This window comes from Odocoileus virginianus, chromosome 29 (genome assembly GCF_023699985.2).
Source record: "Odocoileus virginianus isolate 20LAN1187 ecotype Illinois chromosome 29, Ovbor_1.2, whole genome shotgun sequence".
Taxonomy (NCBI): Eukaryota; Metazoa; Chordata; class Mammalia; order Artiodactyla; family Cervidae; genus Odocoileus; species Odocoileus virginianus.
In genome coordinates this window covers 43,399,875-43,426,831 of record NC_069702.1, presented here as the reverse complement: position 1 = coordinate 43,426,831, position 26,957 = coordinate 43,399,875, and the positions used below count along the sequence as shown (strand labels likewise).

The 26,957-nt window shown below is 40.5% G+C and overlaps 2 protein-coding genes across 7 annotated transcripts in view; one reads left to right on the top strand and one right to left on the bottom strand.

Moving 5' to 3' along the window:
• The window catches only part of ERP44 (endoplasmic reticulum protein 44), an 87,778-nt gene extending 86,193 nt beyond the window's left edge, over positions 1–1,585 (bottom strand). The window contains exon 1 of the mRNA XM_070458423.1: positions 1,332–1,585. Coding sequence (XP_070314524.1) covers positions 1,332–1,388 — 57 coding nt within the window. The 5' untranslated portion in view covers positions 1,389–1,585. The remainder of the gene's footprint in view (positions 1–1,331) is intronic.
• Positions 1,586–1,727: 142 nt separating this feature from the next.
• The window catches only part of INVS (inversin), a 134,608-nt gene continuing 109,378 nt past the window's right edge, over positions 1,728–26,957 (top strand). Inside the window, exons 1-2 of one of the 6 annotated variants that reach the window (XM_070458413.1) lie at positions 1,728–1,956; positions 4,859–4,988. In XM_070458413.1, coding sequence (XP_070314514.1) covers positions 4,883–4,988 — 106 coding nt within the window. In that variant the 5' untranslated portion in view covers positions 1,728–1,956; positions 4,859–4,882. The remainder of the gene's footprint in view (positions 1,957–4,858; positions 4,989–26,957) is intronic. The other 5 variants (XM_070458416.1, XM_070458411.1, XM_070458412.1 and 2 more) reach the window with 5 other exon arrangements.

Genomic DNA, 26,957 nt, shown 5'->3' with positions numbered 1-26,957 from the left:
TACGCAACTTTTAGTTCTCAAAAGTATTTTGACATACCCTTTAGTTTTTTAATAGCACTTTTCCTCTGAAAAAGTCCAGGTACTGGATCTGGCCTTTGAATATGACTTGAAAATCACAGAGAAAAGAGGGAGGAGAGAGGAAGGAGAGGGGAGAGAAGAGAAAACAGGAAGAGAGGGGACAGGCAGAGAGAAACTATTTCAAACACAAACATTAAAAATTTAACATGATGTGGCAGAATAGTCACTGTGAGTCAAGAGACCTGCTTCAAATCCCAGTCCTGCCAGTAACCAGCTATATGACTTCCTGTGAGTCACTGAATTATATTTCTTACGTTGTCAAGAGTGATTTTAACTTAATGTTCAACTTAAATTTAGCTTTATAAAAACCTACTACAATTAAAGTACTTTCAAACATCGTGTTATAACAACAGTTCAATTAAAAGTACATCATTTTGCCACATGGAGTTACTCCTTCACTTTTGTCTCAGTTTGACCTGCAGCCTGGATTATTCAGGTTGCACACTCAAGATGTACTTTGGAGGAAGATGGAATGGGGGAAGCTTCCTTTGCAACATGGGATGGTGCTGGGCCGGTGAGGGAGTTAAGGAATAAATGCATATGTCTGCAGAAAACCTGGTCATTCACCACTCAGGAGCCTGAAGAACAACTCTGCTTAAATTTCGGGGTGGAGAGGGGCAGTATAACCAGATGTGAGGGAGGCTCTGAGCTGAGGCTTTCTGGTAATCACAGCCTCCACCCTTCAAACCTTTCCTTCCCCAGTGGACACCAAACCAGCTTCCAGTTCCGGGTTCTCAACCAATCCTATCAAGCCACAACAGAGGGATCCGCCGACCCGGGCACCGTTTCAGGGCTCAAGAGCGAGATTCACAAGACCCCAGCACCTGTCGGCCTCACACTGTTCCCAAAAGAAGGGGGTGGGAGGGAACAGAAGGTCTAAGGCCCGACCTTCCGGACACAGACTACCACCAAGTTCATGAGCCCTCTAGACTGAAACAACCTCCGAACGCCGGGGGAAGGGGCGCTGCTCGCCGTGACCCCCCCACCCCCCACCCCCACAGACTCCTCTCCCAGGGCTAATTCTCGGGTTTCCAGGTCTCCTTCTCCGTCCGCGGTTTCTCAGGCCTCAGGAACCCGGAGCCTGGGAAGCGGACAGACGGATGCTGAGAATGAAGGCAGCGGGGGAGGGTGCACTCCTCGCCACCAGGAGAAAAAACGGGAGAGCACGGGTGGGAGCAGCTGTGTCCCCCGCGGCAAGGGCGGGAGACCGCAGGCCACCTATCGAAGGGTCTGTCATTCCTTCACTCACTCACCAGGAGAAGCAGGGAGCATCTGAGGTCGGGTAAGGATAGGAAGGTGGCAGGGATCATGGTAGCGCCGGAGTCCGCGGCAGGGACAGGCGCTGGCGTCTGGGACTGCAGAAGGTTGGGTTAGGATAGGAAAGCGCTGGGCTCCGGGCGCCGGCGGCAGCGGAGGCTTCTCCCGGCAGCGGGACCCCGTCCTCTCGACCCGGAGCTCCAGCGGCGAACACCCGGGACAACTTCCAGAGAGGCCTCGCACACCCTCACTTCCGGGTCCTGCCTCTCTCAGAGCCCGTCGGAACATGTAGTCCCGCGCCATTCTCAAAGAGCACGTCATCAAACGCGCGGAACTCTTTTCCCATCAAGCTCTCGGGCCTGGTCCACCAAGTCGGCCGCGCGCGGGGCCTTGTGGGATAGAGAGGGAGTGGGGAGAGTTATTAGAGGACGTGAACTACAATTCCCAGAAGGCTGTGCCGTCAAGAGCCTCGCTCCGCCTTCCGAGTGGTTCCACTAGTTTTCAGCTCGGGGGGCTCCGTCCCAGCTGGATGTAGTGGCCTGGCCGGGCAGGAGGGGCGGCCCAGCGGGGGTCGTGCCTCCTGGAGCCGCCCCCAGGACGTGAGTCCTGGAGGAGGCGACGGTGAGTAAGAGGGGGCCTGGCTGGGGAGGCTCCTATCGGTCTGCAGTGCTTAGCCCCTGCCTCAAACTCTCGGCCCTCCTGGCCTGAGCTGTGGCCTGAACCTCCAATCACTGGCCTCCTTGCTCTTCTCTCTGCGTTAGTTCTAGCGTTATAAAGTCAGAGCCACCCCCTTGCTGGGTTTCAGTGGAGTGTGTTAATGACTTACCCGTAACTGTCACTTTGGACTCCTGTAAGGAATAGTTATGGGATGGACTGGGGAAGCCCGTTGTAAACTGAAAAGCCCAGTGCGACGGTGATTGCCACTGATGCGTGGATCACTCCTACAGGATGGTCGCAACACTTGCTAGCCAAGCAGTTAAGGGACTTAACCTGGGCCCCATTAGCTCTCCAGATTCATTTACGAACACCTAACTAGATCGCCGTGCCCCCAATTGTAGCCAAGTTATCTCAGCTGAGCTTGCCTGGTAGCTCAGCTGCTGAAGAATCTGCCTGCGATGCAGGAGACCCCGATTTGATGTCAGTCACCATCTCTGAGAACTTCCCGAACAACCAATCCTTTGGTCCTAATCACAATTACTCTTCCGTTGCTTGTTGCACCACTTTGGGCTTCCGTGGTGTCTCAGATGGTAAAGAATTCGCCTGCAATGCAGGAGACCTGGGTTCTATCTCTGAGTTGGGAAGAACCCCTGGAGAAGGGAATGGCTACCTACTCCAGTATTCTTGCCTGGAGAATTCCATGGATGGAGGAGCCTGGCGGGCTATAGTTCACAGAGTTGCAAAGAGTCAGCCATGACTGAGCGACTAACAGTCCTACTGCTACAGCGCCGCTGGTTTTCTGCAGTTATTAGAGCGTTTATTACACTGGCTTGTTTTATAGTTAATGATGATGATACCTTTGCGTTTTATAGAATTTCATAACCAAGAGGTTTTGATCTATAAAAATTTATGAAAAACAGCGCTAAAAAATTTTTGTATACATTTGAGGTTTGTTTTTTTTTAAAGGATTTCTCAGGCTGACAAAATTAAATAATGATGGAGTCAAGAGTTTTATTTAGGTCTCCTCTCTCCTAGTCTGGTGTTCTTATCTCTTTACTACTCACCAACCTCTCTGGTAAAGAGAAATGAGGAGTTACAAAAGATCAGAGACAGATGAGTATGAACTCATTACTCCAAGAAACTAAACTTCGACCCTGGTCACCCTCTGGACTTAGTACTCAGCCTATGACTGATTTTTCATTCAACAAGCATTCACTGAAAACCATCTATCTACCTGTTTCTGTACTAAGTTGCTAAGAATTATGAGATGAGATATATATAAATATGTATAACTGAGATAAAATTTTTAGTTTATTTTCCAAAAGTTTTTTTTGTGTGATTCTGATGTGTCCAAAACTCTGATCGTCTGGAGTGATCTAAAGTGCAGAACAATGTCTAGAGTTCAGAACAGTGCGTAGCACATAGTTGGCACTCAACCTGTTAAATGAATTGGCATGGTCTACTGATTCCATGTTTCATATTTTACAGGAAGGCAGAGCTGAGGTAGCCAACGTTTACACTACATATTATTAAAGAACTGGACCTTGAGCCCAAGTATAATTACTCTTCTGTGTTTTAACCTCCACCCTGTTTTGCAGCTTAAGTCACTTTAATTTAATCCTGCATATAACTGGTTTTTCTGACATGACAGACTTGCTCAGACATGACAGAAGTCTCTCAAAAAGCCCATAATTTCTGCCAACACATTAACTGAAATTGTCAGCAAAATAAAGCCATGAAGAGCTGAACTTTACAAAATTAAGAAAATACTTTTCACTTTAAAATAACCGGTAATCCTTGTTAATGACAATCAAGCTCATGAATTGTAATAAATTTATTTTACAAAAGAGAGTCACAGGGATTGGAGTTTCACTTTTTAAAATCAGAAGAGGGCTTGCTTACCCTTATGATAGATATTAGCTATAGCTAATTAACAGCTTCTCCCTTTAGATAGGTACACATGCTCCGGTTTGCCGTGTTACTTACCACTCCCCATGTTTCTTGTACTTATTATCTCCCTTATCCTTGTAAGTTCAAGTTTGAAACTTTGATAGGACGTGTTAAGTTTAGGATGCAAGTTTATGATCATTGATGAAACTACTCCTCTTTCCTTCCATCAGGTACTTGAATTCTTCCTGCTCCTTTTCTGACATAATCCAGTCTCTGTTTAAGCACTGTTATGATAGGGAATGTACTGTTTTCCTATGCAGCTAATGCATTTCTAGAAGAGTCTATCAAACCATATCAAATGACCAGTCAGCAAAATTTTCCTTAATGAAACATGGTTTATCCTAATAGTATGGTTTCCAAGTTAAGTTCCTGAGGTCAAGATCTCTAACTAATCTCTAATTGCCCAGGTGAACACAAGAAGAGAACAAATAAAAATGCCTCCTTTTGTGGGCATGAACGAAAGAATGAGGTACCTTCTAATTTAGCACTTAAATCTAGGTAATTCTAGCCTGACAAGTTTATATCATTATTTTGTGACTTGGTCGTAACGTTTAGTCCCAGTATTAGTTCTAACATTTAGTATTCCGTGGAGTCAAAGCACCTATATTAACTTAGCCAGTCACTGTGCCTTTTGAACCCTGGGTCTAATGTTAAATACTTTGCCTTTTTTTTTTTTCTCTCAGCCCCTGATAAGCATCTTAGAAGCATCTAATCCTTTCATTTTACAGATGAGCGACTTATACAGAAGTTCAGCTGATTTGCTTCTTATGTCTCTTCTAAAACTAGGACTGTAGACATTTTGAATCCTGGTGAAGTGTTTCTAGTAAGCCGTATTATAACATATCCATTTATAACTGGTGAGATGGATTTCAGAAGTGTTTCCTGCGGATATTTATTGGTTTCATCATTGTTTCAGGTTGTTCCAGTTGTTGAGAGGACTATGAACAGGTCAGAGAACTTGCTCTTTCCCGGTTCTTCATTAGCATCCCAAGTTCATGCTGCTGCTATTAATGGAGATAAGGGTGCTCTTCACAAGCTTATCGTAGGTAAGCTCCAAGCTCCTCTTTAAGTACAGAAACTTTAAAAAATAACTCTTTATCCTAAGGAAATTTGTTCATTTTAGTTTTAATTTGCAGTTTACTCACACATCTTAGTGGAAATACATTATTTTTATATTTGGTTTCAAGACTTGGACAAGAAAGAAATTAAGTCCTGAAACTTAAAACTGTGGTTTTTAGATTAGATGAGAAGTACTTGAGAAATACCTGTGTATTTGGCATCAAATCTAGTAAGGCTATGGTTTTTCCAGTGGTCATGTATGGATGTGAGAGTTGGACTATAAAGACAGATGAGCGCTGAAGAATCGATGCTTTTGAACTGTGGTGTTGGAGGAGACTCTTGAGAGTCCCTTGGACTGCAAGGAGATCCAACCAGTCCATCCTAAAGATCAGTCCTGGGTGTTCATTGGAAGGACTGATGTTGAAGCTGAAACTCCAATACTTTGGCTACCTGATGCGAAGAGCTGACTCATTTGAAAAGACCCTGATGCCGGGAAAGATTGAGGGCAGGAGGAGAAGGGGACGGCAGAGGATGAGATGGTTGGATGGCATCACTGACTCGATGGATAAGAGTTTGGGTGGACTCTGGGAGTTTGTGATGGACAGGGAGGCCTGGTGTGCTGTGGTTCATGGGGTCACAAAGAGTCGAACATGACAGTGACTGAACTGAGCTAGATGGGTACTCTAAGGTGCTAAGAGAATTAATTTGTCTTTTAATAATTCATCTGTTATTAGAGATCTCTGTAAGAACAGATATCTGGAATGAGATATTAAATAATGATCTATAACATTTAATATATGCCAAAGTAATGTTTACAAATGATTTAAAGTTCAGTGATTTTAAATTGATTAAATGTTCTTGTCATTGATTCAGCTGATTGAAGTTGATAGTGGTCACCCTGTCTTATATAGAGATAAAGGTCCAACATGGAGGTTCTAGAAGAACTTCTAGAGAAGTTCTAGAGAATAAAGTGAACAGGAAAAAGACAGTGGCTGAGAATTTTCCAGGACTGCAAAAATCACAAATCTGCATAGTCAGAAGTTGTTAGTCCCAAAGAAAATAAATAATATATAAGTCTCTGTTATTTGTAATCTTGATACATACCACTAAATGTCTACTGACATCATGATTGACAACCTAGTCTTTAAAGTCAACACTACTTAAACCTCCATACCTCTTGTTTTAAAATTTATTTTCACTCTAAATGTCTCGTTTTTCCAGGAATTTCTACCCATGCACCCCATCTGGTGGCTAGGCTTTCTGTTCCTCAATATGACATAAATTTTGTCTTTGTTTCCTCTATACATCTATTCCCTCTCCCCTTTTTACTTTCTACCTCCTTACCTTCTCTGCTAAGCAAATTCCAACTCATCTTCAAAGACAAAGTTCTTTTACCACATTCTCTGTAAAGATTTCTTTTCTCTGTCAGAGATGTGATCCTCACTTCACCTCAGCTATCTACATTCAGTTACTCTTTGAATTTGATGTCTTCTACCAGCTCTGAATCTCTCACTCAGACACCCACCATTCAACTAAAACTTTTAGTTCCAGCTCACTTACTAATGAGAATGATAGTTTTTCAGTGTCCCTGAGTCCTCCAGTCCATTATCTTTTCCACTTTTGACCATCATTCTTCTGTTTTTACTTTCCTTTCTATTCAGCCCTGATTGCACAGTCTATTATTAAGACCTTCCCTTGGAAAAACTCCCTTTCCTTCTCACCTGTTGCACCTGGCTGTTGCCATTCCCAACTCTGGTTGGACCTACTCCATCTGCCTCTGTCAAGCCCTGAGCAATTTAATCTGTCTGGAAGATCACGGTAACACCTTAGATTCATGCCTGCCCGCTTCAGAAAGGCACTCAGGACTCTGCTCATCATACTGCATTTCTCCGTGTGACTGCCCCGGGCCTGTTTTTCCACTGAAACTCTGACTGCTGCCGTGTCTCCCTCCCTCCCTTTCTCAGCTCATGCTTTATGCTTCTTACTGAAGGTGAAAACGCTAAATAGGAACTCTCCCAACTTGCAGCCCAATAACTTGTCAGCCTGCAGCTTCACCCATCTTCTTCTGTCTTCCTGCTAAAACAGAGCAAATATACCTTTCTGTCAAAGATAGTTTCTCCCTACGTCCTGTCTTCTCAGGGATCTTGTTTCATTTTTTTAACCTTGGATTGCTACGTCATCAACCTTTTCTTCTATTTGAAATTCTTTTATCAGCACTGAAGATAAACATGCTCTGTTAGCGCCATTGTTTAAAAATCCCGTCTCTGTTCCCTCTAGGTATCCCCCTCTAGGTATTGCCGTGTTTATCTGCCTGCCTTTGTGTAAATGTATGAGTACATGGGCTGAACTGCTTTAACAGTGACTTAGATGTGATAGAGGTATATTTCATTCTCATAATAGAACGAAGGTGAGTTGGCAGTCTGGGGTGGAGAGCATCTCTGCTTTACAAAATCATCCAGGGATGTTGCTAGAACAAAGGTGAGTTGGCAGTCCAGGGTGGAGAGCATCTCTGTAGCTCGGGCTTTACTTTGCCTTTCTCAACATGTGGCTTCCATCTCTGGGTCAAAGGCAGATTCTTCCGCTGTTGTCAGAGCCCAGCCAGCAGGAAGGGGGAAAGAGAGGGCGCAGAGTAGCAATTTGTCATCCTGGCAGTGGGCGGAGTTAGAGCCACGCCTAGGACCAAGAGGCTAAAAAAATTCTCTCTCCCGGAATGGCATCATGCCTGGCTAAAACTCTGGGTGCTCAGTTCCCAGAAAGAAAGAATGAGAGAGTGGGGGCAGTTATCAACCTCTGTCACCAACACCAAGCTTCTTGAGCCATCTGCACTCTTTATCCCCACATCTTTATCTGCACCTATAGTTTACTGAAAGAAAAGAAAATGTACTTTCTTATTTTGAAATATATGTACAGAGAAGTCCATAGAACTTAAATGTTCAATTTAACAAATAAATAAGAAGCAAAAGTTCATGTAGTCAACATTAGGTTAGAGAACAGGACATTGTTCTTCCAGAAGCCCCAGTTCATTCTTCCTTCCCTATTGGCGTAATATGCTGTCTTGACATTTATGTGATAATTATATTGTAGTTTTGCCACCTAGTCATGTGTCTTACACTCTATAGTTTAGTTTTTCCTTTTTTGGACTTTTCTCCTAAATGTTCCATGTTTACTTGTGCTGAAAATTGTATATTCAGTTATATCACTTTCGAGCTCAAAACACTTGATTTGCTTCCCATTGTATTTGGAACAAAATTTTGAAACTACACCTCTTTTTCTGTCCAACCTCACATTTCACCACTCTCTTCCTAGAAAAACCTGCTTTATTTTCATTTCTCAAATCTGTAAGCCCTTTTCCATCTGAAAAGATTTTGCCTAAAATACTATTCTCCTCATTCTCTGTCTGGCTGACCTTTACTCATCCTTCAAATCTCATCATTGAGGTCACTTCTTCATAGAAGCCTGCTCTGCCCATTGAATCTCAGTGAAGTCTGTTCACTGTGTCTTCTCTTGGAACTCTTCAGTTTTCTTTCCTAGAATTTATCTCAGGTCATCACTGTGTGTGTGTACGTTTGACTATTTTAATGTCTCTCGCCTCTCTAATTTAATAGCCTCCATGAGTACAGACCAGGTCTGCTGAAGTCATCATTATACACACAAAATCCAGCACAGTGGTTGGCACATAGTAGGCACTTGAGAAATGCTTCTTGAAGAAGTAAATGAAAATTATTATCATTGTTTTAAGTATCTTTCCTCCCAATAAGTCTGTAATCATTTAAAGGGCTGAGATTAAACCTGAATTGAGTTAAATTGAATTAAGAGACAAGTTAGGACTTTTTTTTTTTTTTTTAATTAGTTGGAGGCTAATTACTTTACATCATTACAGTAGTTTTTGTTATACATTGAAATGAATTAGCCATGGATTTACATGTATTCCCCATCCCAGTCCCCCCTCCCACCTCCCTCTCCACCCGATCCCTCTGGGTCTTCCCAGGAGACAAGTTAGGACTTAATTTCATTGGAAAAAAAATTTTAAGTCAGAATTCCTCAAAAAAACATATTCTATAACTCTTTCATTATTTTAACATGAAATATAATTATCAAGGGGAACAAAGTGTGCAGTATGTTGTAAATTAGAAACACTTAAATAGGCTCAATCATATAAATTAATGTGTTACATAATAAAACTTGAAATATTTCTATAATTTTATATCTCCAAAGGAAAAAATTCCTGAAAAAGAAGCAATCATGATATGAAATAAATGCAGAACTGATAAAAGTATTTATGTCAGTTCCATGTATTTTATTGTGTTGTCTAAGAAATCCCTCACTGATTACTGACTTTGAGCTGTAATATTGTTCACCTTTTAAGAAATCTGCCATTTTTGTCTGCTGTTCAAAGACAGTAATACCTTTGCTTTGTGGTATTTCCTAACATTTGTATATTCCAACCAAATAATATGTTATTTTTTAGTATTAAGATACATCTTAAATTTCAGTGTATCTTATGTGTTTTTTTATGTAGCATAAATGATGCTCTCTTAAGTATATGCTGTTTCTCTTTTCTAAACTAGTAACATAGTACTACAGATGAATTATTTTTTTCCTTCAATCTTTGCTCCCGACTGCTCGATGAATTCATTCACTTTAGCATTTTCTGTTTTCCCTTCTCTGTTTCCATGGAGAAGTGTGTCGTGATGTGTGTGACTCCATGGAAACAGATGAGCATCTCTTTCTGCATACACGGCTAATTAAATCGAACCTTTCTGTGCTGCCCATTGTCCTGGAGGGGGAGGGAAGAGGCCTTTCCTGAATGAGACATTTTAGTGGCAGTTCTTAGTGTTTACCCTAATCCAGTGGATTGATGTTTCAGCATAGCTTCTTACGGCCTAGATTCAGACGAATTAGGACTCAGTACTGGGCCCTGAAAACATAAACGTATGCATAGTAAAATCCTTTCATGCTATGACTATCGTTTATAGATGTGTAGATTTTTCTGTTAACATTAAACTCAAATACTTTAATTGAATACCAGAGGTATTGTGGATAATATATTTTAGTCGATTCATTTTAATACTGTACAGTGTAATATAGTAAAAAGGATACAGATTTTAGAGTCAGATAAACCTGAGATTTTAATTCTGGCCTTGTCTTTTTTTTTTAATTAAGTAATCTGTTTATTTGGCTGCCCCGAGTCTTAGTTGCAGCCACAGGACTTTGATCTTTGTTGAGGCATGTGGGGTCTTTCCTTTGCCCAATTCTCATCGCAGCATGTGGGATCTAGTTCCTTGACCACGGAGGGAACCCAGACTCCCTGCATTGGAAACATGGAGTCGTAGCCACTGACCCACCAAAGGAGGCCCTGGCTTTGTTGTTTATTAATTATGTTACCTTGGCGTAAACCACTTAACCTTTTTGAGCCTCTTTCCTCATCTGTAAACTATAGATTATAATACTGTGCCTGTGGGACAGTTAAACTAGATAAGGAATGTAAAATATCTAGCATCACACATGGCAGACAATAGATAGTAACTTGTTCTTGTTATATCAGGTTGGACTTAACAGTAAAATGATCAAATCTTGTGTAGTTTCAGAACTGTCTCAAAATGAAAAATCTCTAAATGCTAATAAAGAATGATCCTGCTTTCTTTGTAATAACCAAACAAGATAATTTGTAAATATTCACTGTGTGTAATGATGGATCCTGGCATCACTGCTAAAAGTGTTTGGGGTATTTGCAGTGGTAAGGTAGCCAGGCAGCACCATTTCTGATTCTACTGTAACTTTTGTTGACCTGTCCATGCTGTGAACTTACATAAATCTCTCTTAATCGTTGTTTCTCTTTGTTTAGAACATCTCCCAACACAGTAGTTAGGTGTGGCAGGGAGCCTCATAAGTCATCAAGCAGTGACATTATTTCAGGTTACTTTTTCCTTTTCCCTGACTTTAAATGTTATGGTCATTAAAGGTTTTATAAATGGTTGCTTACATACACAAAAGTGAAAATGTTAGTCGCTCAGTCCTGTCTGACTCTTTGTGACCCCATGGACTGTAGCCTGCTGGGCTGCTCTGTCCATGGGATTCTCCAGGCAAGAACACTGGAGTGGGTTGCCATGCCCTCCTCCAGGGGATCTTCCCCACTCAGGGATCAAACCTGCGTCTCCTACATTGCAGGCAGATTCTCTACTGTCTGAGCCAGCAGGGAAGCCTACACATGTAAATGTTTACAAATGTGCTTACAGGCACATGCATCTATACTGATGATAATAAAATTAGCCAGCATTCATAAAGTTATGTTATATAAGCACTGTCTTAAATGTTTTGTAACATGTGAACTCATTTAATAACAAAACACCACGAAGAGTTTGGGGTACTCTAACTTCCCTCATTTTATAGGTCAGGATACTGAGATGTGGAGAGATTAAGTAACTTGTCTAAAAAGAACAGAACTGAGATTGAAGCCTGCAAGACTGATTGTAAAGTCCATGCTTTTAAATACTAAACTATAGGGCCTCCATGTATAGGTAGATATATCTACATATAATGAACATTCTTGTGTATGAGTACGTAGAGAAAGACATAAGAGGAAGACAAGAAAGTTGATTAGTTCTAAACCTTGACTCATGAAGTTAATGGTTATCTAGTTTGGACTTTTCTGAACATTTTTGTGCTATGAGCTCTTTTGGCAATCTGGTGAACTTTGTGAACCCCTTTCTCAGAAACATGTATTTTAAGAGCTTAAATATTATGTAATAAGAATGCAGAGAAAATCAGCTGTATCAAAATACAGTTATCAAAGTATTTTAAAATTATGATGTAGCAAATCCTTCCATTCATTTTTTAACCAATAAATAGCAATATCTAATGGCAGATGTAGCAACTATGATAATTTGAAAATAGCGATGAGTGTAAATAATATTTTAAGATAGCTCAACAGTGATAATGAGATAATATGTAAAAATATTTTGTAAAATCTCAAGTGCCCTTAAAATATATGTCCCTCCCATGTTGTTATTGTCATTTTATATCAGGACACTCAGACTCGGCAGTTAAGCAGTTTAGCTGCATAGCTAGTAACTACAAAGTTGAAACTCAAACCAAGTCACTGGATTATGGATCCTGTCTTCTTTCCATTGTTCCCATGTGGCCTCTATACAAATAAGCAGATAGTTTTTAAATCACCACGAATGTCTTCCCAAGATTGTGGCAATCTGAAAGATATGAAGTAAGAGGCAGGTGAAAGGAGAGAAATGCATCTCTGATGCCACACAAAGGTGACATTTCGGAACAATCAAGTAAGATATCTGTAAAGAGTGCTGAATCCACTTGTGTGGGACAGTATGACGCCAGAGCTATTGTGCAGAGTGGCATAACTGTCCCTCCATGTGACAGTCACTGCCTCCAAACGCTGGAGTTGGAGCTCTGGCTTCTGCACGTGCCAGTCTGTACAGAGACCCTCCTGTCTCAGCTAGCCTTAAAATAACCCACTGCAGCGGAGCAGCGGGTTTCCAATCACGGCTCCAGCTCGGCTTCCTGAACTGTGCATAGACAGCGCATGCAGAGTGCCAGCTGCAGTTGGTGGTGGATTAAAGGCTACCTCCACAGTTGCCAGAATAATTAACACAACACAGCACACTAGCCAGCTGCTTCCTATATTAGCTGTCCCTGATAGGAATGCAAATTTAAGTGACTGCTGTCCAGTGAGTACTAGTTTACATCATAAGTCCTACATTTGTGCAACATGTTGCAGTTACCAAACACTTCCAAACAGTGAATCATCTCGTCTGTTCATCAGAAGCAGCTGTGGTGGAGACTGGACCGGTATTAGCTGAACGTTGTAACCAAGGAGATGAAGGAAAGGAGTAGGATAGCTAGATAAAGGAACAGGCCTTTCTCAGCTACTCTCATTTAGCAGGAAGCTCAGAACCTAATGGGCTGCTCACCACTTGGAAACTAGCATAGAGCCACTATCCCCTTAAAGCAACTCAAAACAGGACCCAGGTGAGGAGGCTAAGGGCTGCTTTTTCTAGTCATACTAAGGGTTACATGCTTTCAGCTGCCCCAGATGCAGAAATGTTCCTTATGGCACAGCATATTGGATGGTGGTGACACAACCAAATTAAATCTTCCCTGTTGGGAAATATAAATATCAATGACAGAAAACCAAAGTATGTCAGGGGATGAAGAGAAGGCTTTCCCTGTATCTTACAGCTGACTTTCTAAGAGTGAAACAGCTACCCTGGGATGCAGAGTGACCCATTAAACCCGAGGTTCTGACTCTGCTTTGGCCCCACGAAATCTAATCAGTCAGGATTACCCCAATGTGTGCCAGTTGCCTCCATTTCTCATGTTCATTCTTATGACCACCGGTCCTGAATCCTCTCCCTTATTCAAACTTCTGAGGAAGGATGCTTCTCTAGGAGGAAATTATTGCATGAATTAACATTATCTTGCTAACAGTAAGTACTACTGTCTTTGCTTAATACTAACAAATAAGATGCGGATTGAGAGTGTCTGTCAATTATGAAAGGCAATAAGCTAGAAACTAGCATTTTTTCCAGTAGTCATGTATGGATGTGAGAGTTGGACTATAAAGAAAGCTGAGCACTGAATAATTGATGCTTTTGAACTGTGTTGTTGGAAAAGACTCTTGAGAGTCCCTTGGACTGCAAGGAGATCCAGCCAGTCCATCCTAAAGGAGATCAGTCCTGGGAGTTCATTGGAAGGACTGATGCTGAAGCTGAAACTCCAATACTTTGGCCACCTGATGTGGAGAACTGACTCATTTGAAAAGATCCTGATGCTGGGAAAGATTGAAGGCTGGAGGAGAAGGGGATGACAGAGGATGAGATGGTTGAATGGCATCACCAACTCAATGGACATAAGTTTGAGTAAGCTCCGGGAGTTGGTAATGGACAGGGAGGCCTGGCATGCTGCAGTCCATGGGGTCGCATAGAGTCAGACACGACTGAGGGACTGAACTGAACTGATTCTCTGTGTCATTTTTCACTCTAGAAGGACTCAAATGATAAAAGGAACATGCTCTACCTGTAATACATTTCAGCTCTATTAATGAATTTGGGTTTAAATGAGTCCATATCTATAAATGCAGTGATAGAATCTCTGGAAACTTCTGGATTAGATATTGGAGCTCTTTGTATAGAGAATAATACCTAGCACTGCATGACCACTCAGAAGACTTATGCATAGGGGCTTCTATTATCAGATATGTTGAGTCAAATTAAAAACTCACCTCCGGGGGAGGAGCCAAGATGGCGGAGGAACAGGACGGGGAGACCACTTTCTCTCCTGCAAATTCATTGAAAGAGCAGTTGAACGCAGAGCAAACTTCACAAAACAACTTCTGATCGCTAGCTGAGGTCATCAGGCGCCCAGAAAAGCAGCCCGTTGTCTTCGAAAGGAGGTAGGACAAAATATAAAAGATAAAAAGAGAGACAAAAGAGCTAAGGACTGAGATCCCTCCCAGGAAGGGAGTCTTAACAGAGGAAGTTTCCAAACACCAGGAAACCCTCGCACTGGCGGGTCTGGGGGAGTTTTTAAATCTCGGAGGGCAACCTGACTGGGAGGGGAAGAATAAATAAAACCCACAGATTTCGTGCCTAAAAGCAACTCCCAGCAGAAAAGTACCCCAGACCCCCGCATCCGCCACCAGCAAGTGGGGGCGGAACGGAGAGGAGTGGGCGGCATTGCTGAGGGTAAGACCGGGCCTGAGTGCCCTGAGGACAATCGGAGGGAGCTTTTGTGAGTTACCAACTTAAACTGTGGGGCAGCAAGAGAGAGAGAGAAAATTAACCGGCCCGAACACACTGCCGGCCGTTCACAGAACAAAGGGTCTGAGCAAGTCCAGAGAAGAGCTAGCCGGCTGCGGACCAGCCCAGCCCTGCTGGAGGCAGGAGGCAGGGGGAGGGGAAAGGGGCAGGCTCGGCCCCAAGGACCACATCCCCTACCACACTGCAAACAGGCCTCCAGGTTCTAACCAAAGGCTTCCTGAGATTCTGGATGGTCGACATCCGCCGGGAGGGTCGCAGCGAGACACAGGGCACAGGCACCCGGTCAGCGCGGGCAGGGGACTGGGGCTGGGGACGCGGAGGGCAGGAGTCCGCGCTTTTGTGGAACGCCCGAGGGCTGGAACCGCGCGCAGCGCAGGGCCCGCTCCACATAGAGCAGCCGGGAGCCTGAGCAGCGCCAGTCCCTCCCCGAAGCGCGACGGAACTAACAACCTGAATAAGAGACCACCTCCGCCCGCCTGTGTCAGGGCGGAAATTAGGCACTGAAGAGACCGGCAAACAGAAGCCAAATAAACAAAGGGAACCGCTTCAGAAGGGACCGGTGCAACAGATTAAAACCCCTGTAGATAACACCGACTACACCGGAAGGGGCCTGCAGATATCGAGAAGTGTAAGCTGGAACGAGGAGCTGAAACTGAACTGAACCCACACTGACCACAACAGCTCCAGAGAAATTCCTAGATATATTTTTACTTTTTTTTTTAATTAAAAAAAATTTTTTTTCTCTTTTATTTTCTTTTAAAATTCCCTATTACTTCCCCATTACTCCTTAACTTTCATTTTCATAGATTTTTATGATTTTTTTAATTACGAAAAATTTTTTTATTCTTTTTTTTCTTTTTCTCTTCTTTTTTCTCTTTCTTTTTCTCTTATTTCCTTTTAAAGTCCTCTATTACTCCTCTACTACTCCTTAATTTTCATTTTCATTTCACTATAACCTTGCAAAAAAAAAAAAAGAAGCCCTATTTTTAAACCGAACTTCATATATATTTCTAAAATTTTTTGTGTTTTTGTTTTTAACATTGTATTTTTAAGAGTCTAACCTCTACTCTAGATTTTTAATCTTTGTTTTTCAGTATGTGATATAAATTGTGGACATTTAAGAATCCAATATTCAGTTCCCATTTTTACTCAGGAGTGTGTTGATTACTCTCTCCCAATCTTGACTCTCCGTTTTCTACCTGAGAACACCTCTATTTCCTCCTTTCCCCTTCTCTTCCCAATCCAATTCTGTAAATCTCTGTGGGTGTATGGGCTACGGAGAACACTCTGGGAACAGACAACTGCGTAGATCTGTCTCTCTCCTGAGTCCCCCCTTTTTCTCCTCCTGCCCATCTCTATCTCCCTCCTCCCTCTCCTCTTCTTCATGTAACTCTGTGAACCTCTCTGGGTGTCCCTCACGGGGGAGAATCTTTTCACCATTAACCTAGAAGTTTTATTATCAGTGCTGTATAGTTGGAGGAGTCTTGAGACTATTGGAAGAATAAAACTGAAATCCAGAGGCAGGAGACTTAAGCCCAAAACCTGAGAACACCAGAAGACTCCTGACTACATGGAACATTAAGTAATAAGAGACCGTCCAAAAGCCTCCGTACCTACACTGAAACCAACCACCACCCAAGAGCCAATAAGTTTTAGAGCAAGACATACCACGCAAATTCTCCAGCAACGCAGGAACATAGCCCTGAACATCAACATACAGGCTGCCCTAGGTCACACCTAACACATAGACCCATCTCAAAACTCATTACTGGGCACTCCATTGCACTCCAGAGAGAAGAAGTCTAGTTCCACGCACCAGAACATTGACACAAGCTTCCCTAACCAGGAAACCTTGACAAGCCAATCGTCCAACCCCACCCACTGGGTAAAATCTCCACAATAAAAAGGAACCACAGACCTCCAGAATACAGAAAGCCCACTCCAGACACAGCAATCTAAACAAGATGAAAAGGCAGAGAAATACCTGACAGGTAAAGAAACATGAAAAATGCCCACCAAGTCAAACAAAAGAGGATGAGATAGGGAATCTACCTGAAAAAGAATTTAGAATAATGATAATAAAAATGATCCAAAATCTTGAAAACAAAATGGAGTTACAGATAAATAGCCTAGAGACAAAGATTGAGAAGATGCAAGAAATGTTTAATAAAGACCTAGAAGAAATAAAAAAGAGTCAATTAAAAATGAATAATGCAATAAATGAGATCAAAAACACTCTGGAGGGAACCAAGAGTAGAATAACAGAGACAGAAGATAGGATAAGTGAGGTAGAAGATAAATGGTGGAAATAAATGAAGCAGAGAGGAAAAAAGAAAAAAGAATCAAAAGAAATGAGGACAACCTCAGGGACCTCTGGGACAATGTGAAACGCCCCAACATTCGAATCATAGGAGTCCCAGAAGAAGAAGACAAAAAGAAAGGCCATGAGAAAATACTCGAGGAGATACTAGCTGAAAACTTCCTTAAAATGGGGAAGGAAATAGCCACCCAAGTCCGAGAAACCCAGAGAGTCCCAAACAGGATAAACCCAAGGCAAAACACCCCAAGACACATATTAATCAAATTAACAAAGATCAAACACAAAGAACAAATATTAAAAGCAGCAAGGGAGAAACAACAAATAACACTCAAAGGGATTCCCATAAGGATAACAGCTGATCTATCAATAGAAACCCTCCAGGCCAGAAGGAAATGCAGGACATACTTAAAGTAATGAAAGAGAATAACCTACAACCTAGATTACTGTACCCAGCAAGGATCTCATTCAGATATGAAGGAGAACTCAAAAGCTTTACAGACAAGCAAAAGCTGAGAGAATTCAGCACCACCAAACCAGCTCTTTAACAAATGCTAAAGGATCTTCTCTAGACAGGAAATGCAGAAAGGTTGTATAAACGTGAACCCAAAACAACAGAGTAAATGGCAACGGGACCACACCTATCAAATTACCTTAAATGTAAATGGGTTGAATGCCCCAACCAAAAGACAAAGATTGGCTGAATGGATACAAAAACAAGACCCCTATATATGCTGTCTACAAGAGACCCACCTCAAAACAAGGGACACATTCAGACTAAAAGTGAAGGGCTGGAAAAAAATATTCCACGCAAACGGAGACCAAAAGAAAGCAGGAGTCGCAATACTCATATCAGATAAAATAGACTTTCAAATAAAGGCTGTGAAAAGAGACAAAGATGGACACTACATAATGATCAAAGGATCAATCCAAGAAGAAGATAAAACAATTATAAATATATATGCACCCAGCATAGGAGCACCACAATATGTATGGTAAACGCTAATGAATATGAAAGAGGAAATTAATAGTAACACAATAATAGTGGGAGACTTTAATATCCCACTCACAACTATGGATAGATCAACTAAACAGAAAATTAACAAGGAAACACAAACCTTAAAGGACACAATGGACCGGCTAGACCTAATTGATATCTATAGGACATTTCACCCCAAAACAATCAATTTCACCTTTTTCTCAAGTGCACACAGAACCTTCTCCAGAATAGATCACATCCTGGGCCATAAATCTAGTCTTGGAAAATTCAAAAAAATTGAAATCATCCCAGTCATCTTTTCTGACCACAGTGCAGTAAGATTAAATCTCAATTATAGGAAAAAAATTATTAAAAATTCAAACATATGGAGGCTAAACAACACGCTTCTGAATAACCAACAAATCATAGAAGAAATAAAAAAAAATCAAAATATGCATAGAAATGAATGAAAATGAAAACACAACAACCCAAAACCTATGGGACATTGTAAAAGCAGTGCTAAGGGGAAGGTTCATAGCATTACAGGCTTACCTCAAGAAACAAGAAAAAAGTCAAATAAATAACCTAACTCTACACCTAAAGCAATTAGAGAAGGAAGAAATGAAGAACCCCAGGGTTAGTAGAAGGAAAGAAATCTTAAAAATTAGGGCAGAAATAAATGCAGAAGAAACTAAAGAGACCATAGCAAAAATCAACAAAGCTAAAAGCTGGTTTTTTGAAAAAATAAACAAAAGTTGACAAACAGTTAGCAAGACTCATTAAGAAACAAAGGGAGAAGAACCAAATTAACAAAATTAGAAATGAAAATGGAGAGATCACAACAGACAACACTGAAATACAAAGGATCATAAGAGACTACTACCAGCAGCTCTATGCCAATAAAATGGACAATGTGGAAGAAATGGACAAATTCTTAAAAAAGTATAACTTTCCAAAACTGAACCAGGAAGAAATAGAAGATCTTAACAAAACGATCACAAGCAAGGAAATCGAAACTGTAATCATAAATCTTCCAGCAAACAAAAGCCCAGGACAAGATGGCTTCACAGCTGAATTCTACCAAAAATTTAGAGAAGAGCTAACACCTATCTTACTCAAACTCTTCCAGAAAATTGCAGAAGAAGGTAAACTTCCAAACTCATTCTATGAGGCCACCATCACCCTAATTCCAAAACCAGACAAAGATGCCACAAAAAAAGAAAACTATAGGCCAATATCACTGAACATAGATGCAAAAATCCTTAACAAAATTCTAGCAAACAGAATCCAACAACATATTAAAAAAATCATTCATCATGACCAAGTGGGCTTTATCCCAGGAATGCAAGGATTCTTTAATATCCGCAAATCAATCAGTGTAATACACCACATTGACAAATTGAAAGATAAAACCTTATGATTATCTCAATAGATGCAGAGAAAGCCTTTGACAAAATTCAACACCCATTTATGATTAAAACTCTCCAGAAAGCAGGAATAGAAGGAACATACCTCAACATAATAAAAGCTATATATGACAAACCCACAGCAGGCATCACCCTCAATGGTGAAAAATGGAAAGCATTTCCCCTGAAATCAGGAACAAGACAAGGGTGCCCACTCTCACCACTACTATTCAACATAGTTTTGGAAGTGTTGGCCACAGCAATCAGAGCAGAAAAAGAAGTAAAAGGAATCCAGATAGGAAAAGAAGAAGTGAAACTCTCTCTGTTTGCAGATGACATGATCCTCTACATAGAAAACCCTAAAGACTCTACCAGAAAATCACTAGAGCTAATCAACGAATATAGTAAAGTTGCAGGATATAAAATTAACACACAGAAATCCCTTGCATTCCTATACACTAACAATGAGAAAGCAGAAAGAGAAATTAAGGAAACAATACCATTCACCACTGCAACAAAAAGAATAAAATACTTAGGAGTATATCTACCTAAAGAAACAAAAGACCTATACATAGAAAACTATAAAACACTGATGAAAGAAATCAAAGAGGACACAAACATATGGAGAAACATACCGTGTTCATGGATTGGAAGAATCAATATTGTCAAAATGGCTATACTACCCAAAGCAATCTATAGATTCAATGCAATCCCTATCAAGCTACCAACAGTATTTTTCACAGAACTAGAACAAATAATTTCACTATTTGTATGGAAATACAAAAAACCTCGAATAGCCAAAGCAATCTTGAGAAAGAAGAATGGAACTGGAGGAATCAGCCTGCCTGACTTCAGACTCTACTACAAAGCCACAGTCATCAAGACAGTATGGTACTGGCACAAAGACAGAAATATAGATCAATGGAACAGAATAGAAAGCCCAGAGATAAATCCACGAACGTACGGACACCTTATCTTTGACAAAGGAGGCAAGAATATACAATAGAAAAAAGACAACCTCTTTAACAAGTGGTGCTGGGAAAACTGGTCAACCACTTGTAAAAGAATGAAACTAGAACACTTTCTAACACCATACACAAAAATAAACTCAAAATGGATTAAAGATCTAAACGTAAGACCAGAAACTATAAAACTCCTAGAGGAGAACATAGGCAAAACACTCTCCGACATGAATCACAGCAGGATCCTCTATGACCCACCTCCCAGAATATTGGAAATAAAAGCAAAAATAAACAAATGGGACCTAATGAAACTTAAAAGCTTTTGCACAACAAAGGAAACTATAAGCAAGGTGAAAAGACAGCCCTCAGATTGGGAGAAAATAATAGCAAATGAAGCAACAGACAAAGGATTAATCTCAAAAATATGCAAGCAACTCCTGAAGCTCAATTCCAGAAAAATAAATGACCCAATCAAAAAATGGGCCAAAGAACTAAACAGACATTTCTCCGAAGAAGACATACAGATGTCTAACAAACACATGAAAAGATGCTCAACATCACTCATCATCAGAGAAATGCAAATCAAAATCACAATGAGGTACCATTACACGCCAGTCAGGATGGCTGCTATCCAAAAGTCTACAAGCAATAAATGCTGGAGAGTGTGTGGAGTAAAGGAAACCCTCTTACACTGTTGGTGGGAATGCAAACTAGTACAGTCACTATGGAGATCAGTGTGGAGATTTCTTAAAAAACTGGAAATAGAACTGCCATTTGACCCAGCCATCCCACTTCTGGGCATACACACCGAGGAAACCAGATCTGAAAGAGACACGTGCACCCCAATGTTCATCGCAGCACTGTTTATAATAGCCAGGACATGGAAGCAACTTAGATGCCCCTCAGCAGACGAATGGATAAGGAAGCTGTGGTACATATACACAATGGAATATTACTCAGCCATTAAAAAGAATTCATTTGAATCAGTTCTAATGAGATGGATGAAACTGGAGCCCATTATACAGAGTGAAGTAAGCTAGAAAGATAAAGACCATTACAGCATACTAACACATATATATGGAATTTAGAAAGATGGTAACGATAACCCTATATGCAAAACAGAAAAAGAGACACAGATGTACAGAACAGAGTTTTGGACTCTGTGGGAGAAGGCGAGGGTGGGATGTTTCGAGAGAACAGCATGTATATTACCTATAGTGAAACAGATCACCAGCCCAGGTGGGATGCATGAGACACGTGCTCGGGCCTGGTGCACTGGGAAGACCCAGAGGAATCCGGTGGAGAGGGAGGTGGGAGGGGGGATTGGGATGGGGAATACATGTAACTCCATGGCTGATTCATGTCAATGTATGACAAAACCCACTGCAATGTTGTAAAGTAATTAGCCTCCAACTAATAAAAATAAATGAAAAAGAAAAAAAAACCAACTTACCTCCATCTTCAAAACCAAGCTTCTGATACAGAACGAAAACCTGCCTCTTCCAGGAGCTGGGCTTCCCTGGTGGCTCAGCTGGAAAAGAATCTGCCTGCAGTGTGGGAGACCTGGGTCTTCACTTCCAGGAGTTGCTGTACATGACCCGAGTATTTTGTAGTGAGTGAAGTGAAGTCACCCAGTCATGTCTCACTCTTCGTGACCCCACGGACTGTAGCCTATCAGGCTCTTCCGTCCACGGGATTTTCCAGGCAAGAGTACTGGAGTGGGGTGCCATTTCCTTCTCCAGGGGATCTTCCCGACCCAGGAATTGAACCCAGGTCTTCTGCATTGTAGGCAGATGCTTTACTATCTGAACCACCAGGGAAGACGAGTATTTTGTAAGGCTCTTTCAAATTTCAAGAGCAGTTACCTTTCTTGCTTTATTAGCAGCATACATGGAAACATGGATCAGCAAAATGAGTTATTAGAGAAGGTATGAAGTACTTCGGGGTCCCAATACATCCGAGATTCAAATATATATGGAAATATTTAGAGCTAAAACAGCTTAGTTTCAGGCAAAAATAACTCAGACCAAAGCATGACATGTTCTCTTTTGACATTTAGCAATTGTATTTCCCCAAAGCAAATATTTTGTGTGGTCAGTTTCCTTCCTCCGTTAGCAGTTCATGCTAAAACACCATTAAAAATAACTGCCTTCCCTCATGCTCAACTCATATATGATTACCATCAGCCAATACGTGGATATCTGATCATTTGTGATGAAAGTAAATTTTTTTCACTTTAAGTGTTATGGTATCTTTTTTTGTCGTTTAAAAGTAAAGTTTATGAGAAAGAGAAATATAAATACCTTAGTTACATTGGCTATAATTTATATCCTACGTTGTTTCACTTAACATTTTAACAGAATTTTCCTGTGCCAATAAATTTTCTTCAAAAACAAAAACAAAAACAAACAAACAAAAAAAAAATGACAGGATGTATGGTTATCTGTTCCAGCTTCAACTTCAGGGAAATTACCCATGTTTTCCAAATTTATTTTTCAGCCATATCCTGCAATAAACATACATTTTATTGATTAAACCATCAAAAGATATTCTCTAGGAACTCAGTAAAAAATTCTAAGTTACGTGGATGCATATGTTTTTTATATATATACATATGTATATGTACATATATACATACATATACATGTAAAACATAAAAATATGTTCCAGTCTTTTCTATTTGGACTGAAATGTCCTTGACGATAGCTGTCTTCTCTGGTTACAGCCCTATATAGTTCCCTTTTTTCATGGTCTAATTGCTGGTGATAAGCATCAACATTCCCTAAGACCTTTGACACCTTGATCCTCCTTCTCAGACCCTTTCTATTCTCTTTCTATTCTCAGCTCATAAGAGAACAATTACTTATTACTGTCACCTTTGGACTTGCTGTTTACACCTCAAAACACGGAGATAATGCTTCTTGATCTCTTCCTTGATTTTCATTCAGGTTATTAAAGAATCATTGGTTTTTGTTTTTTTTTTAATCCAGTGGATACATTTAAGGCTTTTTCTTGCTTGATCTCTCAGTTGTGCATAATTTCACTGTTGCCATTCCATTCTTCTTAAAATCAGTCCTTTCCCCTACTAATTTCTAAATCATGACTCTCCTCTGGTTTTCCGTCTACTTCTCTCACTGCTGCTTCTCATTCTGTGACATGGGTTTCTTATCTTTTATCCGTCTGAAACTACCCTTAGCTCTCATCTCCTCTCAATACTGGATTCAGTCGGTTCCTATATGTTGATACCTTCTAAATAAATGTGCCTTGTTCCCTCATGTTTTCATGTCTGCACACATTCTCTCCTTCTCCCTGGATCAATTCCCACTGCTTGTTCATTGGGAAAAATTTTACATGTCCTTCAATTAGCCCCAATCCTTATTTGTGGGATTCCTTGGTGGTTTAGACTGTAAAGAATCTGCAATGCAGGAGACCCAGATTAGATCCCTGGGTCAGGAAGATCCTTTGAAGAAGGGAGTGTGTAGCACCTTTCAACACCCCCCACCCCCACTCCCCCAGGCAGATCTGAGTTCTTTGCTCTTCGTTCGCTTTGAATATACCTTAATGAAAGCAATTATCTCATTGTTTAAATGTTTGTATCTGACCTCTATGGATGGCAAAGTCCCAAAAGATGGCTTTCAATTTCCATTTTTATAGTCCTAGTACCTAGGACAACGCTTGATGCCTAGTAGGAGCTCAATAAATTTGTTGGGGGGATAAATAAATCTCTTGTTGTTTTAAAAAAAAAAAAAGTAAAGTTTATGGAGTTTTAATACAGTAAATGCAGTCAATTTTATGCTTTTTCAGTCTGTACTTAATTTTAGCATGTGGTCATGCAATTACCACCACAGTCAAGATGTAGAAGAGGTCCGTCACACCCCAAATTTTCCCATGTCCCTTCATCATCAGTCCCTCCCCACATCTCAGCCCCTGGATGCCCCTGGATCCCACTGGTCTGCTGTCCCATAATTTTACCTTTTCTGGAAATCCATGTAGATGAATCATACAATATGTACCCTTTGAGACTGTGTTCTTTAACTTAGCATAATACATTTGAGATTCTTCCATGTTATTGAGTAGATTAGTACTTAATTTCTTTTTATTGCTGAGCAGTGTTTTGTTGTATAGATTTACCTCAATTTCTTTTGTCATTTTCCAGTTGAAGGACAATTGAGATGTTTTCAGGTTTTAGTACTAATAAATGAAGCTTTCATAAACATCCACATGCAGATTCTTATGTGAACATAAGCCTTCATGCTTTTATTTTTCCTTGTGTACTAAACATTCGATGAAATTATTGGGCCATGTAGTAAGTGTATATTTAACTTACTGTGAAACTGGCAAACAGTTTTCCATAGTGGCTGTGACGTTTATGATACCAATCCTACCAGCAAACTGTGAGTTCTGGTTTTTCCGCATCCTCACCGAGAACTTGTTATTGACAGGTTTGTTTTGGTTTTGGTTTAGCCTTTCTAATGGATGCATAGTAGTGTCACATTGTGGTTTGAATGTGTTATTTTCCTGTGTATTAATGATATTGAGCATCTTTTCATATGATTAATTGGTGAAATGTCTATTCAGACCGTTTGGCCATCTTATAATTTCATTATTGGCTTTATTATTCTCTCCTAAGAGTTCTTTATTCTGGATAGAATGCTTTATCAGATATGTGTTTTACAAATATTTTCTCCAACTTTTTGTGACTCGTGTTTTTATTTTCTTAACAGTGTCTTTCAAATAGAATTTGAAGTTTGGATGAAATTCAATCTATCAATTTTGTAGAGGACTATTCTTTGGTATCATCTCTAAGAAATTTTCACCTAACTCAGGGTTGCAGAGATCTTTTACCTTTGTTTGCTTCTAAAAGGTTTACGCAGTTGTAGAGATTTTACATTTACATTTATTATTGATTTTTAGATAATTTTTGTATGTGGTAAGAAGTACCATATACTTTGGTTTTGGTTTTTTTTTTTTGTTTTTGTATGTGGATGGCCAATATTTTTAGTACCATTTGTTTAAAAAATTATCTGTTGGTTTGCCTTTGCACCTTTATAAAAAACCAATTGATCAGGGAGGGATAAATTAGGAGTTTGGGATTAAAATATACACAGTACTATATATAAAATAGATAACCCACAAGCATGTAGTTAAGTCCTATCTCTTTTTGTAAAAAATCTTTTTATTGGTGTGCTTGTACCATTTACCTATGTGCATGTATATGTGTTCAGTCACTCAGTCATGTCTGACTCTTTGTGACCCTGTGGACTGTAGCCTGCCAGGCTCCTCTGTCCATGGGATGTCCCCAGCAAGAATACTATTTCCTCCTCCAGAGGATTTTCCCAATCCAGGGATTGAACCTGCATCTCCTGCATTGCAGGCAGATTCTTTATTGCTGCATCACTGGGGAAGGCCCATTTACTTATAATGTAATCATTAGTGTTAGAATTTAAGATTTCCAACTTATTATGTATTGTTTGCTGTTTTTCTTTCCTCTTTTTTCCATTCCTGTCTTCCTTCCTCTACATTTCTTGAATGTTTTTAATGTTTCATTTTAATGTATATGTAGTAGAAAGTATTTATTGAGATGCACCATACCAGCATACATACCAATCTAAAATGTGCAATTCAATCGTTTTTTTTCATATTCACAGAGTTGTATTGTACAGACATCACAAGAACTGATTTTAGAACAGTTTCATTTTACCCCCTGTAACCGCCGATTCCTTTAGCTGTCCTCAGACACTTCTCTCTCTTTTCACTCCTGGTCTGTGCAAGCACTTGATGTGGAATTCTGGGCTGACAGTTCTTTCTCCTCCCCCACAACACTTGGAAAATGTGCCATTGTCTTCTGGCCTTCATAGTTTCTTATGAGAAATACACTATAACTTGAACTTAGTCTTCAGAAATTTGATTTTGACTGACTCAGTATGGATTTCTTTGGGTTTATTTTGTTGAGCTTTGCTCAGCTGTTTAAATTTGTAGGTCTGTGTCTTGCACTAGGTTTGGGCCATTTCTATCATTATTCCTTCAGATACGTTTTTATCCTCTCTCTTTCCTCTCTTTCTGGGGCCGTGATGATGTGAATGGTAGAAACTTTGCTGCTGGCCCACAGAGCCCCGAGACTGTTGATTCGTTCTCTTTCTTTCTTTTCTCTCAGTTGTTCAGGCTGAATAATTTCTGTTGGTCTGTCATCAAGTCCTGTGATCCTTTCTTTTGTCATTTCCATCCTGCTGTCATGCCTATTTAATGTGATTTTCATTTTGGTTGTTTCATTTGGTTTTTTACTTATTTTGAAGGTGTTATGACTGTGATATTTTCATTGGGTTCGTCACTGTTTTACTTTTGGGTGTTTCTGGTTTTGGCTGCTGGCTCTTTGTTGCCGCACGTGGCTTTCCTCTGGCGCGGTGCACGGGCTTCTCCCTGCAGTGGCTTTCCCGCGGCTCAGCGTCGGCTCCGCGGCTCACGGGCTCTCCTAGTTGCAGCATGCCGCCCCTAGAGTGTGGGCCTAGT